A 13,519-nucleotide genomic window follows, 5' to 3' on the forward strand; every position below is an offset into this window, starting at 1 on the left:
GTGATACACGCCAGCAAAAAACTACACATCTCAGCTTGTGGAGTGTGGTCATCTGTTTGTGAGTTTTACAACCCTTGGAGGGATACATGATGACGTAAGATGTAGTAATATTTGCAAAAACAATCTTTACAGGACATTTTGATACGTGACTGTTTTGATTAAAGTCAATTTACAGCATAGCCACATAATCTTTTTAACTTGGGAAAGCAAGCATAAAAATCAAATGGTCAGTGAGTATGTTACCAACTTTTCCCTATTAACTCACCCTTGTGTGAAGAGCCTGCAATCTCTCTATAATCCACATCCCCTGACCCCACCCTACACAGCTTTCTCCAGCCAAAGAGTCACAGCGTTCCTCGTCGACAACGGTGTCTAGCTGGGCTTAAGAAGTGACCCAGAGCGTAACTAAAAAAGTCTGAGCTGTCTCAAGACTCTTAGTAACTGGGACACACAAAACATCATTACTGAAATGTGGATAATTACAGTCCAAAAGAGTGGCCTCCTAAGCATGTAATGCACTCTTTTATCTTAAGAAGTCAATCTCTCCAAAGCTGACAGCTTGCAGCATATGATCCTGGTAAACAAATACTTTTGTGCGGCACAAAAGTGCCATTAAAGGCCAAAACTGTCAACACAAATTCCATTCTTAACTTGGAGGGGGAGGGAACCAAAGTGCAGCGGGGAGGGGGGGACGGACGTGATCACTTCTGGTTGCTTTAACTTGCACGGAGGTACGGAGGTTGTCATAGAAACATTTCTATGAAGGGATATAACCTGAACACATGCCATTTAATCACCTTTAAGTTTATGTAACAGGGGCTGAGTGAAAACACACTGGATGGGCTCACTGACGAGGTTAGATAAGTGATGCTGCTAGTGCGCCACTCCCTCAAATTTCTTAACCATGCATGCCCCCCCCCCGAAAAAAAAGAAAAAAGAAAAGAAAAGCACCAACACCTCAAGGGTTGAGTGAACAGTCTGCTTCATTACAGTGGTACTGGGGGATGGGTGATGGTGCGATTCAAACACTAATCCAAAAATGAGTGTTTCATTATCTAAAGAGCCAAAAACAACACTGATGTGATCTGTGTATAAAAGCCACTTTCTTCTAATCAAACCCCCCCACCCACTTTTTTTATTTTGCACAGTGCACAATAAAAAACTGTGGAAACTGTGCAAGTTTCCACAGGAGTATTAGAATAAAAAAAAATAATAAACACAAAGGATTTTTCTACTTGAGTTCAGCTAGAAGCAACAATTCTCATATCTGAGACAAAATCATGCATCAACCAGCGTTCATTGAGCTGAAAGCCGAATCTTAATTTTGATAAATGATTGAAACATATGACAGGGTATACACATTAATCCTGTGGAGGACATTCATTTTCCTATTACCATAATGTAGAGCACGACCACCCAATGATGAATGCTGCAATCAAAAAATGGACGCAGAGTGGGGAGAGCCGGGTAATAAGTGCGCTGTTCCCAACAACGGTCAGTCTTGAAGGGAGACTAATGGCAGGTCTCTCTGCATCTCTCCCACTGCCTTAAGTGGGTAAGGGAAGGAGAAGAATGCATCCTGTTTTACAAAATCCAGTGGCCTCACTTACCAAATGCAAGGACACCTAAACAACAAGTAAACAAGAGTCTGTTTTAAACACACTTTGAGAAATAATTACAGGGGCATTTCAACAAAGGTTGATTGTGCGCTGTCGCTGACATATTTCACAAGGGGCATTTATTGCCGCCTGGCCTTTGAAGAGTGAGAGCTGCTGAGTGAGGGGGGGAACTGGCCCACACCTGCATAACTGAGGAGGGAACACCTGTGCACCCTGCGGCTTGAACAAGTAAGGTCGATCCAGCTAATCCAGGGGTGAAAGCTGATCAGAGGACAGGCCTGAAGAGTTCTGCAGCTCCCAGTGCCTTGTTAGCCTTTCTTTACCAAAAGAGAGGGGAAAAAAAAGTTACATCTATTGATTTTTGGGCCACACTTGATTGCAAGACAGGAGGGACAGGGAGTGTGAAATAGAGGAGGCCAGCAGAAGATTTTTTTAGGAGCTTGTAATGTTTAGAGAAATTAGTCTGAATTGGAGGTTTATCATGATGAAAAGCAATACACTACCAACACCCCTGTCTGTTTCTGGACAACGAAAAAAGATGGAATATAAAAATGGAGCATGCAACTACGGTAAGCTGATTAATCGTAGATATTGATAACGCAGACAGCAGTCATGCAGGTAAAGGATCATTAAATCTAAATGCACCTTTTGAGCTTAAGAAGCTGTGACAGTGGTATTTAAAGAAAAATATAACTGAGCACTAGTGGAACATGGTTTTAAAACCACCAGTCATATGTGATATCATTATATGGCTAGAACACTAAAGGATTGCACTGAAAAAGAATTAAACTGACTTCATATCTTACACACAGAAGCTGCAATAAGATGCAAATCAAATCACAGTTTCCTTCTTTTTTTACTAATTACTACAACGTAGTAGGTAGCTGCATAAAAAATAAATTCAGCTGGAAAATAAAATAGCTTCCAATTAAATTCATGTAGATACTTGTCCTTTATGTAGTTTTTTGTTTATTTTTCTCTAGTGAAGACATATATATATATATATATATATATATACAAAAAAAGAAACAAAAGAATTGAGCTGGTTTCGGAGCAAACTTTTTAAATTAATTTTTAAATATTTAATTTATCACATAACGGTGAATAAAAATCGGTAAATAGCCTAATTCTGTTAGACATGTGGAATAAATGTGTTAGAAAATTAACAACTTGTTTTATATCGTCGCACTTAAAAAAAAAAATCAGCGTTCAGCTTTCAGAGCAGGCAAAGACTGGACAGTGCTCTCAAAAGGTCCTAACAGTTTTTTTAAGCGAATACCGAGCTAAGGGAAATCTGTCAAAGCAGCTCGCTAACTCCGAGCGCAACGTGTAAATAATAACCCAACAAAAAGCAAAAACTTGACAACCAGCGGTTCACTTCCTAATTCAAATGCAGTGGACAGAGAGGTTTAGAAAAAATAGTCAAAGGTTTTCGGAGACTAATACGCTCCTGCGCAGGAAAACTTACCACGAGAAACGGCAGGTATATTTCCCTAAAGTCAAAGTGGACACGCCAGGTGAGAAACCGTCGTCCTCTACACTTGCAGCCGTCTTCGCACGTGACTGTCCAAGTTCACCATAACGCAGAGAAAATGAACAACAAGCTGCAGAGTAAATAAAAAAAAGCTCAAATATTCCTCCGCTGGGCACCGCTGTCGGAGACAGACACACACACACACACTCTCTCCTGCGGTCTCCCGTCAACGCCGCTGTTATTACTAATGCAACAGAGAGAAAAGCAATATACTGAGTCCTGTTTGAATGACGCGCAATGCGAGGAAGAAGAAGCGGCTTGTTTTTTTTTTTTCTTTCTTTCTTTCGTTACGATTCAAACACACATCAGGCAGCAACCCGGCAAGCAAGTAGTATATTTGGGACTAGAACCCCCCCAGGGGAGGCACTTGCTTGTTCGCGGAGGTGTGTTTGTTATTTTTGGGCGTACTGCGACCCCGTGTGACGTCAGGGCCACCTGCTCTGTAAACAAAAAAAAAGTATTTTTAAAAGTTTGCTCCCCCCCTTTTTTCACTCTTCGCTAACGTTTAACTATTAAGTATTTTAGCGGGGAGAGCTGCTGCCCGTGTGAGGAAGCGTTCACCATAGTTAGATATTATTGTTGGGGATTGAACCGGTAACCTTCCACTAATGGGACGATCCCGCCAACCAAAAAGCAACATTTCTTGTTTTTGATAAACTTGACTTTATATGCTAAAACTCGCAAAGAAGTAGTGCGAAACCATCCGCTATTAAACTGAAGAAAAGAATCAATATATGCCTTTAATGTTCCTGCAATATTTCATCAAGAGGATCTGCTTTTATGTAGCAGCTTCCTCCGGCATACATCAATCGTGACTGTTTCCCTTTTGAATCTTTTTAAGGTCATTTTGTGTGTTTTCTCCTCTCAAATTTTGCGTAATTAACCGACTTTCATAAAACTGCACGACAGGATTTTTTTTAAACAAATAATAATGCAAATGAAAGCATCGATGGAAACAAATATACCTTAAAATCTTCAGCAGCTTTCGAGCCAGAGTTTAAACTGCACCTCTCTCATCAGCGGTGACATTTTTAAAGCTGGCGTTTTTACGTGCACGTCATTAAATTGTAGGTTTGCAGATAGAAATATTCGCGGTTGTCTACAAGTGTTTACACTGAGAGGATGATTGGAAACCAGTGCGTGAAAAACATAATATCCTAAACGCCATCATCATTATGAGTGTTATTAAAATTGTGCTTTAGTGTAAACACGTTTAAGGTTAAACTCTGTATACAGAAAATCACTGTTGAATAAATACTTTACAAAAGAAAAACATACGACAACATCTACAGATTCTTGACTGGAGGATTTTATTATTACTTATTCTGTCATACCTTTACAACGTAATTTAGTGTATTTATTCATCTAATAGTAGATCCGAAGCCAGTCAAACACTGAGCACAACCCTGAGCAGTAGTTAAAATGATTTGCTTTCTTCTATCTCGTCTTTCCTCTTCTTTCTTTCTTTTTTCTTTCTATCCCCCCCTCCCCCTTTTTTCTTCAAACGCTACGATGTTCATAGCTTAGAAATAAATATTCAGAATAATATCAAGTGGGAAAGGAAAAGGAGTAAGAGCTAAGTGTTTTGCTTAAGAAGGGCGATTAGTGCATTTAAAGATTATATATCTGGTGTTATTTATGTTACAAATAATTGAGAGAAACACGGTTGTAGGTGATGTGTACATGTTGCTGTGTAGTGTGGCCATGTGAATTTAATATACAAAAAAAGATCTATTGTTATTACCATTATTATTGTTATTACTGACTAAATACGTAAATATTTTTTAAAAATACATTATTTTTTAGTTATTATTATTCTTATCAGCATTATCCTGAAAGCTGTTTCCTGTTGGCGTGTATGCACGGAATACCCATATTATATTCTGAAATCATCTGAAAAAATACAGTATTAGACACTTATCTGTCTGATGTAATATAAACTGGGATTGTTCCAGTAATTGTGTGGTATACGCACACAGTCTTTTCTACCGTTTTGTGCTTTTGTTTGTGTTAAAAATCTTTATTGCAACTAAATATTCCGTGAAACGTGAATTAGAGGAAGCAGCATCTGCAAAATGATGAGGACATAAAGGGAAAAGCAGTCTCGTGGAATTGTGACGGTGGTATGCCGCCACCTACTGGTCATTCTTTAAAACAGAAAACAACTTTCTGATGAAGGTAACTGGCACAGGAAGTCTTAGGTACACAGAAGAAATATTAATATTACCTTTTCCTTCTGTAATGATCTTGTTTGTGGACAAGGCTAACTGTACGCCTGGAACTCATTATCACACTAAGGGAGACTACAGTGGAAATGCAAATGAATTTTAACTTGTGCTGACATGAATTTTACTATGATCACATAGTGCCATCTACTGATAAAACTTAGTCACACAATTCGTCTTGCATTTAGACATTTTTTTTTTAGCATTCCTGCTACTGACTGTATGCATTTAATGTTATGTATTTTATATGATTGCACTTAGCTGTAGCAAATTAACACTTGTCACATGTCTGCCTTTTCATACGCTGCAAATGATGCAACTTAATCACTAAAACTGCAGTTGAAAAGTCCAAGGAGAGCATTTTTGCCTTTAGTATGAAGAACAAAGGGTCCTTTGGGGGACTTCAGTACTTCAGTTGATCAGTGTCAGTAAATACTTTGAAGCGGCAGCACTAATAGTTACTTTGTCTGGAAAATGCATTTTACATTTTATTGCTTTTAACACTGGTGAGATTCCTGAACAAAAACTAAAGCATCTCAGAGCTGTTCTCATATGTGCGCCTTATGCTAACAATCAGTCCTTAGGTTGATCGATCACTCTCCATTTGTGCTGTTTCAAAGGATGACTTTTCATCAAACTTTAGTCTGTTGAGCTTTAGATTTATACCCAGAGGCCTGATCACCATTAAGTAAAACTAGACAACTGCTTTTACAGTGTAGCCAAGAATGCAGAGATACTGTATCAGGTGTGGATTGTCGAAAAGCAGGTAGAAATTTTGCTATGTGAAACTTTTAAGACTTTGTTGCTGCAAAGCAAGTAAATGTAAAATAAAATAAAAAACTTCAAAGTAGCTTCAAGTATGTCCTTTTTCTGCACTAATTTTCCATTGTAGAGCTCTGTAAATGCTTTGCTTTCATGTAGTTATGATGTTACTAACAAACATATTATGAGAGCGTAACCGCGAGGATAACAGGCCAGCCTTGGTCTAGTTATATGTGTCCTATTAATAGGCCTGGCTCAGGCTCACGAGCTTCGCTGTAACCGAACTCCATCTGTCAAGTCACGTCCTCTCCCTGCTCTCCCCTCTACACTATCACTGTAGCCGGGCGAGGGTCACTCTGGTCTGTGCCACCCTCCTAGTGGACAGACGGCAGGACAGGCAGACAGCTCAAGACCATCGTGTATTATGGAGACTCTGTGCGTTCAACCCTCGCGACAGGACGGGCTGATGATGGAGGAGGAACAAGGGAAAAGTGGAAAACAGGATGAGGGGGGAATGAAGGCCTCTTCTCTCACGGGCTCCACCACAGATGAGGAGACAGATGACGACTCGGAACCAGAACCCTCACCAGTTATTCGCAGGAAGGTGTCTTTCGCAGATGCATTTGGCCTCAACCTGGTCTCTGTCAAGGAGTTTGACAGTGCTGAAGCGGCAGAACTAGAAGTCAGTCGGGCTGCTGAGCAGGAGGCACTTCATTCATTAGAGGAGCTCTATATGTGCTGTCTGTTTACAGTCCCGTCATCCCCGGAGGAGCTGGAACAGAGGCTGCAGGCACAGATGGTCGAGATGGAGAGCATTGAACTCCTCCCAGGGACCACCACCCTTCGAGGCATCGTCAGGGTGGTCAACCTCTGCTACAGTAAGTCTGTTTTTGCCCGGATCACTTTCGACCGCTGGAACAGCTGCTTTGACCTCCCGGCAGACTATGTGCCCGGGTCCAGTGATAGAAAAACAGACAGGTTTGCCTTCAAGTATACTTTGGTGCCTCCATTTGAGAGAGAAGGGACTAGATTGGAGTTCTGTCTCTGTTATGAATCATCAGCGGGCACATTCTGGGCTAACAACAAAGGACTTAACTACGTGATGTTCTGCCACCAAAAGGGACAGATAAAGGAGCACGGGCCTCACATGCAAGAGGAGAGCTACAAGAGCAAGAGGAGCTGTCTCAAAGCTAACAGGTGTGAAAGTCGGAGTTTTTTTAAACATGCCTTTCTGCAGGAGGAAGTCACTTGTATGTCAACCAAAGCCTTCTGTGAAACTTTTTTGTGCACTATAGCGAGAACGGCCCTGTAGCTACAATTACTGTGGAAGGAAGTTTGAAATTCGGCACAGTGCAAGTGCACTTACACTGTGCTGCTCTTCTCATTAAGAGAAGTCATTGAAAGCAATATGCTCCACTAACTGGGCCATTGTGTGTTTACAGTGAGGTGTTATGTAACCATCCAGTGGCCTGTAGAACACACATTGCCCATTTATGGCCAGATGTATGCGCCGGTTTCCATGACGTCTCCACTGTAGCAAGATATGCTCATTTTATCCTCTTTGACCCCATCTGCAAAATTCTTTTTTTATGCCTGAAGAATTATAGCTCCCCTTTATGTGCATGCTCTGGCTTTGAGCTGCTGCAGCACAAGGGCCAGATAATGCAGCAGACAAACATATTTCAAAGGCCTCTGGCGCAGATACACACTGTCTGGACGTGCATAATAGGCATTTTGTATACTGTGTAGCATAATTATACAGCACGGCCAGTTGTTGTTTAAGGCGTGTCTTTAATAAAAGATTGAAACCTGTTTTCTATTATACCATTTGACTTGAACCCCAGTGCTCGAGGTGTTTATGGGGACTTTAAGCTTCGCGAAATTATGAAACACAACATCTGGAGGACAGAGAGCAACAATACCCCTTTTACTACAAAAAGATCTGATGAATACTATACATAATGGATTGTTAAATTAATTATCTGGTACTGTCTGGAAAACATCTTATGTCACGCTAGCCATATCTTATTTTGAACAACAGGAATGGAAACACAGTGGAGAAGACCCGGGATAATGCTAACACAGCAACAGTTGCTACAGGTGTGTACTTAGTGTTTATATATGCATGCATGTGTGCATATATGTTTTAATGTGCAACAAAACTTTCACCCTTGCCTTTTTTTGGTCTTCTGCAGAACTAGAAGCAACACAGAGAGCAGAAAAGGCCCACAGGCAGACACTGGACAGCAAAGATGTCCAGTTATTACTTCACAGTGATGACCACAGAAATGTGGTGAGGCTCTTTTTATATTATTTTACCCTACCCCAAATGATAATGAAAAACATTTATTGATAATGAAGTAACGTGCTAGGCCAGAGGCTGCAGTTTGAGGTTCAGCAGTTCCCACCATGCTTTTAAGAGAGGTTGAAAAACAGAGAAAAAGGAGTGGCAGTGTGGGTCATAGGGATTTACAGAGATAACGCCAGAAGGGGTAATATTTGGGGTGTCTTCAGTGTTTTAGGAAATTAGAAAACACCAGCATCGCCAAAAAGTAAACTCCCCTAGCCATAAAATGTATGTTGTGTCATCATAAAAACGCAGTTCTAGTTTGTCTCCAAGGTACAAATGATAGCTGAGGAAGTGGTGGATGTTATACTGCACATTGAGTCCCAGAAGGGTACATGAAGTTAGCTAACCTGATACTTGGGAACACATCTGAAATCCTTCACATTCAGTCCATTAATAATACATGGAGCATGCTTGTAAACATGTGGGAAAATTGATGAGTCAAACAAGAATAGGTCTGAAGTTGCTAGATTATTGAAATGCATTGCATCTTGGATATATAAAAATACTCAAAGGAAAGGCACATTTTTAATCACCAGCCAAATATCAGGGTTTCGCCAGCACAGTGACTTAACAAAGCTCACTGCTTTGACTTTTGGCCTTTTTTGACAGGTGGAGAGCGTAAAAAGCAGACGCAAAGCAGCACGTTTGGCACGTGTGCAGGACTACCTCTCCCAAAGAACGCATCAAGAATCCAAGAATCTTGCATGTGACTCAGCCAGTGGCCAGAAAGACTCTCAGTCTATGCCGGCTCCCTGGGGTGACTCTGCCAGCATGCTCTATAAATACCAAAAGGCGCAACCGAACGAGTGCCCGCAAGTCCTCACCTACCATCAGATTCCTCTCCTTACACTGGACTGGAGCAATGACAAACCCCAGCAGTGGGAGACGGCTGACGCGGATGACATCTGGAGCGGAAGAGCTAAAACGATCTTGTCAAAAGAAGAAAACGCACCTTCTGCTGATGACATGTGGGAGACCTTTCTTCCTGGGACAGATGATACTGACAATAAAAAAGCCTCTGTGTGTGATGCGTGGCAGGCCTTTCTTAATGGGCCCGACCATTCTAACGTTCCAGAGTCAGAATGGCTGCAGACAGCAGCATCAGTGTCTCCTTCAAACGACAAAGGGCTCCAACCCCAATATTCAGCATTTCGAGAATTTCAACTGGGTGCCGATATTCCTGCCGCCGCACAGGCACACTGCTTAGATGCACATCAGCCTCTGTCAGACACATGGGGAGAACTGCTTGCTAATGTTGCCTTGAACACCGAAGACCACCAGCCAGCAGAGGCATGTGTCACCAGCCCAAGAGATGACAACGCAGCAACACAAGACGCATCCCAAAGGTCAGAGACGAGCTCTGTAACAGACACTCCACAGAAACTTTGCCTCGAGGGGGCACCGCGGTCCGAGGACTCTATTGACAGTTCAACCGAGTGTCACAAGCATGTGATCCGGGAGCCAGAAAGAGAAGGAATAATAGGAGGAGCAAAAGAAGTAGAAGAGGAGCCCATCACATCACACATGGCTGACTTAATAACAAGCTCAGGGGAGTCGGAGACAACAGACATGACAGCAATGCCAGGGTTTCAGAATGCCAGTGCTGTTGATAGTATCTCACAGGGAGCAAGGCTGGATGAGGGTCTTTCTTCCACCGGGGAAGGAGAGGTTACAGGTACTACACACAATGGTGTAGATGACATGCTGGCATTTAGGGAGACAATCAGACAAGGGACAAAGGATGGGGCGAGGTATGTTTCTTCCACATCCAGAAAAGGAGTGGAGGAGGAAGACATCATGATGAACTATACGGAAAATAAAGCATTTACAGAGGAGGAGATATTTAGGCCACACAGAACAGAAGAGAGTGAAACCTCCCCAAGGTATGCAGATGAAATGCAGTGTGAGCAATTTGGGCCAAACAGAAATGGCAGAAATCAGCAGGAGAGTGATAGAAATGAAACAGGACCTCAACATCTACACGATGGTGGATTTGATTCAAAGCAGGAAAACAAAATCGTGGCAGCTGAATTGAATGAAGGCGTTCCATTGAACACCAAATGCGTGACAGCACTCGAAGAGACAGAGCAGGAAACTTACTTTTCAACAACAGGTGAGGAAAAAAAGGGACTAATATGTACAGCAGAGGAAAGGTTCCAGGCGTTAGATGATCAAGCATGGCAACATAATGATACAGCTTTAGATGTGAGTGCATCAATAATTTTGGATGTGCACGACAAACAGTCACAGTCAGTCCAAAGAGGCAAGGAGCCAAAAGTTGAGATGAAGCAGGAATCACAAATGGAACAAAGTGGAGTGAAATTGAAAGAAGGTGAGCACGGATTAAACTTCAACAAGACAGAGGTGGGAAAACGCTTTAGTTGCAACGGAATAATAGCAAATCCATCAGAACAGACGAGACCAACAGAGAAATCAAATGAAGTCAACCAGGCTTTCCAAAGTGGCTGCAATACATTCAGACCTCCAGCAAATAAATGCAACCCAAAGGGACTGGAAGTGGTTGAAGTGGGATGGACCGATTCACAGGAAGACACGGAGGGTCAAAATGAGAACATATGCGGTGAAACGAGCCAAGAGGAAATCGAAGTAAAAGAGAATGTCGCAAAGAAAGACACTTCAGCGGAACACCAATCTGAGACGTTACAAAGACTAGAAGGAGATACGAGTCAGGAAGACAGAGATGAGATGATGAGCATTCGGGAGCTGAAAATGGAAGCAGGGAGGGAGTTAATGGGTAATGTGGAGGGCCCTCAGGGGGAGAGGAAGAATGCACCGGCAGAATTGAAAGAAGAAGAAGAGTTGTCAGCAGAAGTTGAGAGCTCTCTGCGTGTTGAATATAAAAAGCTGTCACATGGAACAAAAGAACCTATTATGGGAGAAAATACTGCATCACTTGAGGTGATAGAGGTGGGATTGGAGGAGATCTTCATAAAAAGATTTGTAGAAGATTTGGTCAGGGGGATTTGGGAAGAGGTCTTTGGCAGAGAAGTGCAGGCATCAAATAGGCACACTGATATTGTTGATGGAATGGGGTGCATGCTGAGAGATACTACACAAGGCTGCCATGTTCTTTTTGAAAAAGACCTCAATGACACTTTTGATTCAGGGGTATTTTCCTTGACGGAATTACCAACAGATCCAAACTCAAGTTTCTGTCAAGGGCTGGAACAAGCTGTACCCACTAAAGGCCATGAACGCTCTGTGGTAGAAGGAAGTAAGTTACTTGACATAGCAGAACAAGCTCACGTTGTCTCTGAATCACATGCAGATTTGATTTTGAGTGCTAATCCCAGTCACAATCTCACCACCACCTCAGATGCGCATAGTCTGCAATCATTGCCTGAAACAACTCCAGCTCTGGCAGAAGCTCCGATGGATCTGGAAAGCCACACTCGCATAAAAGAAAGATCGGCTGCTCATTGTGAGACAGGCAGACAAATAGAAGGCTGTGTAGTTGCCCATGGAGAGATTTTTAATAAATCAGCCCACCCATCTCACAAACATCCATCATCTTCCTCAGAGAAATTAAAAGAGGCCGATGGTCTTGTGTGGTGCAGTATATTATATATCCTCAGTCACGTCACCAGACTTCTAATCTATGCCCTCTTAATTAGTGGATTCTTTGTCATTGTTTTCCTCTATGATTTCCCATCAGTCTTAGCTCTCTACATATTTTCATTATCATGGTGGTTTTATAAGTGGAAGAGACAACACGTGATGACAGACAAGGAGATGGTGGGATAGCCTAAGATTTAAGAAAAAGCAAGAGTGGTGAAGAGTGCTACATCAGCACACTACTGTAAACTGTAATGTCCACTACCATGTACAGTGCTATTAGTGTGTGTGTGAGTGTGTGTGCGTGTTTGTACACTTGGCTGATTTTCCCATCTATTAAGTTACTTAATAGACTGATTCTGAAACTTTTTGGGGTTGACGAACCATTAAACCTGAACACAATATACTACGTACCTGTCTTTGGACTCGCGTGCATTTTTTGGTTAATTTAAATACAGTCTAATGGTAAAAAAAATGGTTTAAGTTACAATAAGACTCACTAAACAAACAGAATTTGGTGCAGAAATATGTTTTTGTTGTTGCATGTTTTGTAACGCTATAAATCTGTCTTGCAACTCCAAGTAGTCGATCTAATTTGAGTTCCCATTAGGGCGTCATTCTGTGGTTTAAAAAAAAGACAGAATAAAGGAATACAATAAACTTCAAACTGAACTGAACGTTGTTAAAATCATAGGAATTTTCACCTTTTGTTGAATGTTTTAGTCCACAGAAATGTTTAAGTGTATGACGTGTGTATGTTTGCTGTGTTTTATGGGCCCAATACCACTTTATTATGTAACAAATGGAACAAATTTCCTTGATTTTCTTCAATAAAAGAAATTCATGTGACAAAAAAAATACAACAAAGAAACCCCCATTGTTTTTTAAATTGACACAGCAAGATTTCTTTTGCCCTGGACATTTTCATATTTCACAACTGATGAACTTTGCATGATGCATGTTTTATGACACTACAGCTTTGTGGTTTGTTCACTACCGGTGTTGGTCAAGTTACTTGAAAAAAGTAATCAGTAACTAATTACTGATTACTTACCCCAAAAAAGTAATCACGTTACTTTACTGATTACTTATTTTCAAAAGTAATTAATTACTTAGCTACTTTTTAAAACAGGATTTACAACCTGAATAGGTAATAAAGCAATAGATCTTTCAGCCCAATTCTGCGTTTTCTGCATAATCCATCATACAAAATGTAATCAAATGGAAACGTCTCTCTTTAAAACTTGTTTTATACGTTTTAATCTTTTAACTTTATGCATCAAGCAAAAATTTTATTATATGCAACATGCACATAAAATATTTTTTTTTGTTTGTGTTTACACTCACTCTTTCAAATAGATGCAAGTAAAACACAGCAGAAAATAAATAAAATCAAAGACTAGCTGTCCTGTTGCTCTATTTTCACCTGTAAAGCAGGAGTGAGGTAGGCGGA

General features: G+C 41.1%; 2 protein-coding genes across 7 annotated transcripts in view; one reads left to right on the top strand and one right to left on the bottom strand.

Annotated features, from left to right (window-relative positions):
- Positions 1-3,566, bottom strand: part of foxp2 (forkhead box P2) — a 104,367-nt gene extending 100,801 nt beyond the window's left edge. For 3 of the 6 annotated variants that reach the window (XM_085253016.1, XM_085253014.1, XM_085253015.1), the window contains exon 1: positions 3,088-3,564. The gene's annotated coding sequence lies outside the window, so the exon portion shown is untranslated. Of the gene's footprint in view, positions 1-3,087 lie in introns of all 6 variants that reach the window. The other 3 variants (XM_085253020.1, XM_085253019.1, XM_085253021.1) reach the window with 3 other exon arrangements.
- Positions 2,172-12,937, top strand: ppp1r3aa (protein phosphatase 1, regulatory subunit 3Aa). The gene is made up of 5 exons (XM_085253013.1): positions 2,172-2,188; positions 6,481-7,337; positions 8,182-8,240; positions 8,336-8,433; positions 9,100-12,937. The coding sequence occupies exons 2-5, from the start codon at positions 6,565-6,567 to the stop codon at positions 12,253-12,255; spliced, it is 4,086 nt and encodes a 1,361-aa protein (XP_085109139.1). The 5' UTR covers positions 2,172-2,188; positions 6,481-6,564; the 3' UTR covers positions 12,256-12,937.
- The last annotated feature ends 582 nt before the right edge of the window (positions 12,938-13,519 follow it).

The sequence above is a fragment of the Mchenga conophoros genome, linkage group LG17 (assembly GCF_057382185.1).
Source record: "Mchenga conophoros isolate Kocher_MC1m ecotype Shallow Benthic linkage group LG17, M_conophoros_male_GT1.1, whole genome shotgun sequence".
Classification (NCBI taxonomy): Eukaryota; Metazoa; Chordata; class Actinopteri; order Cichliformes; family Cichlidae; genus Mchenga; species Mchenga conophoros.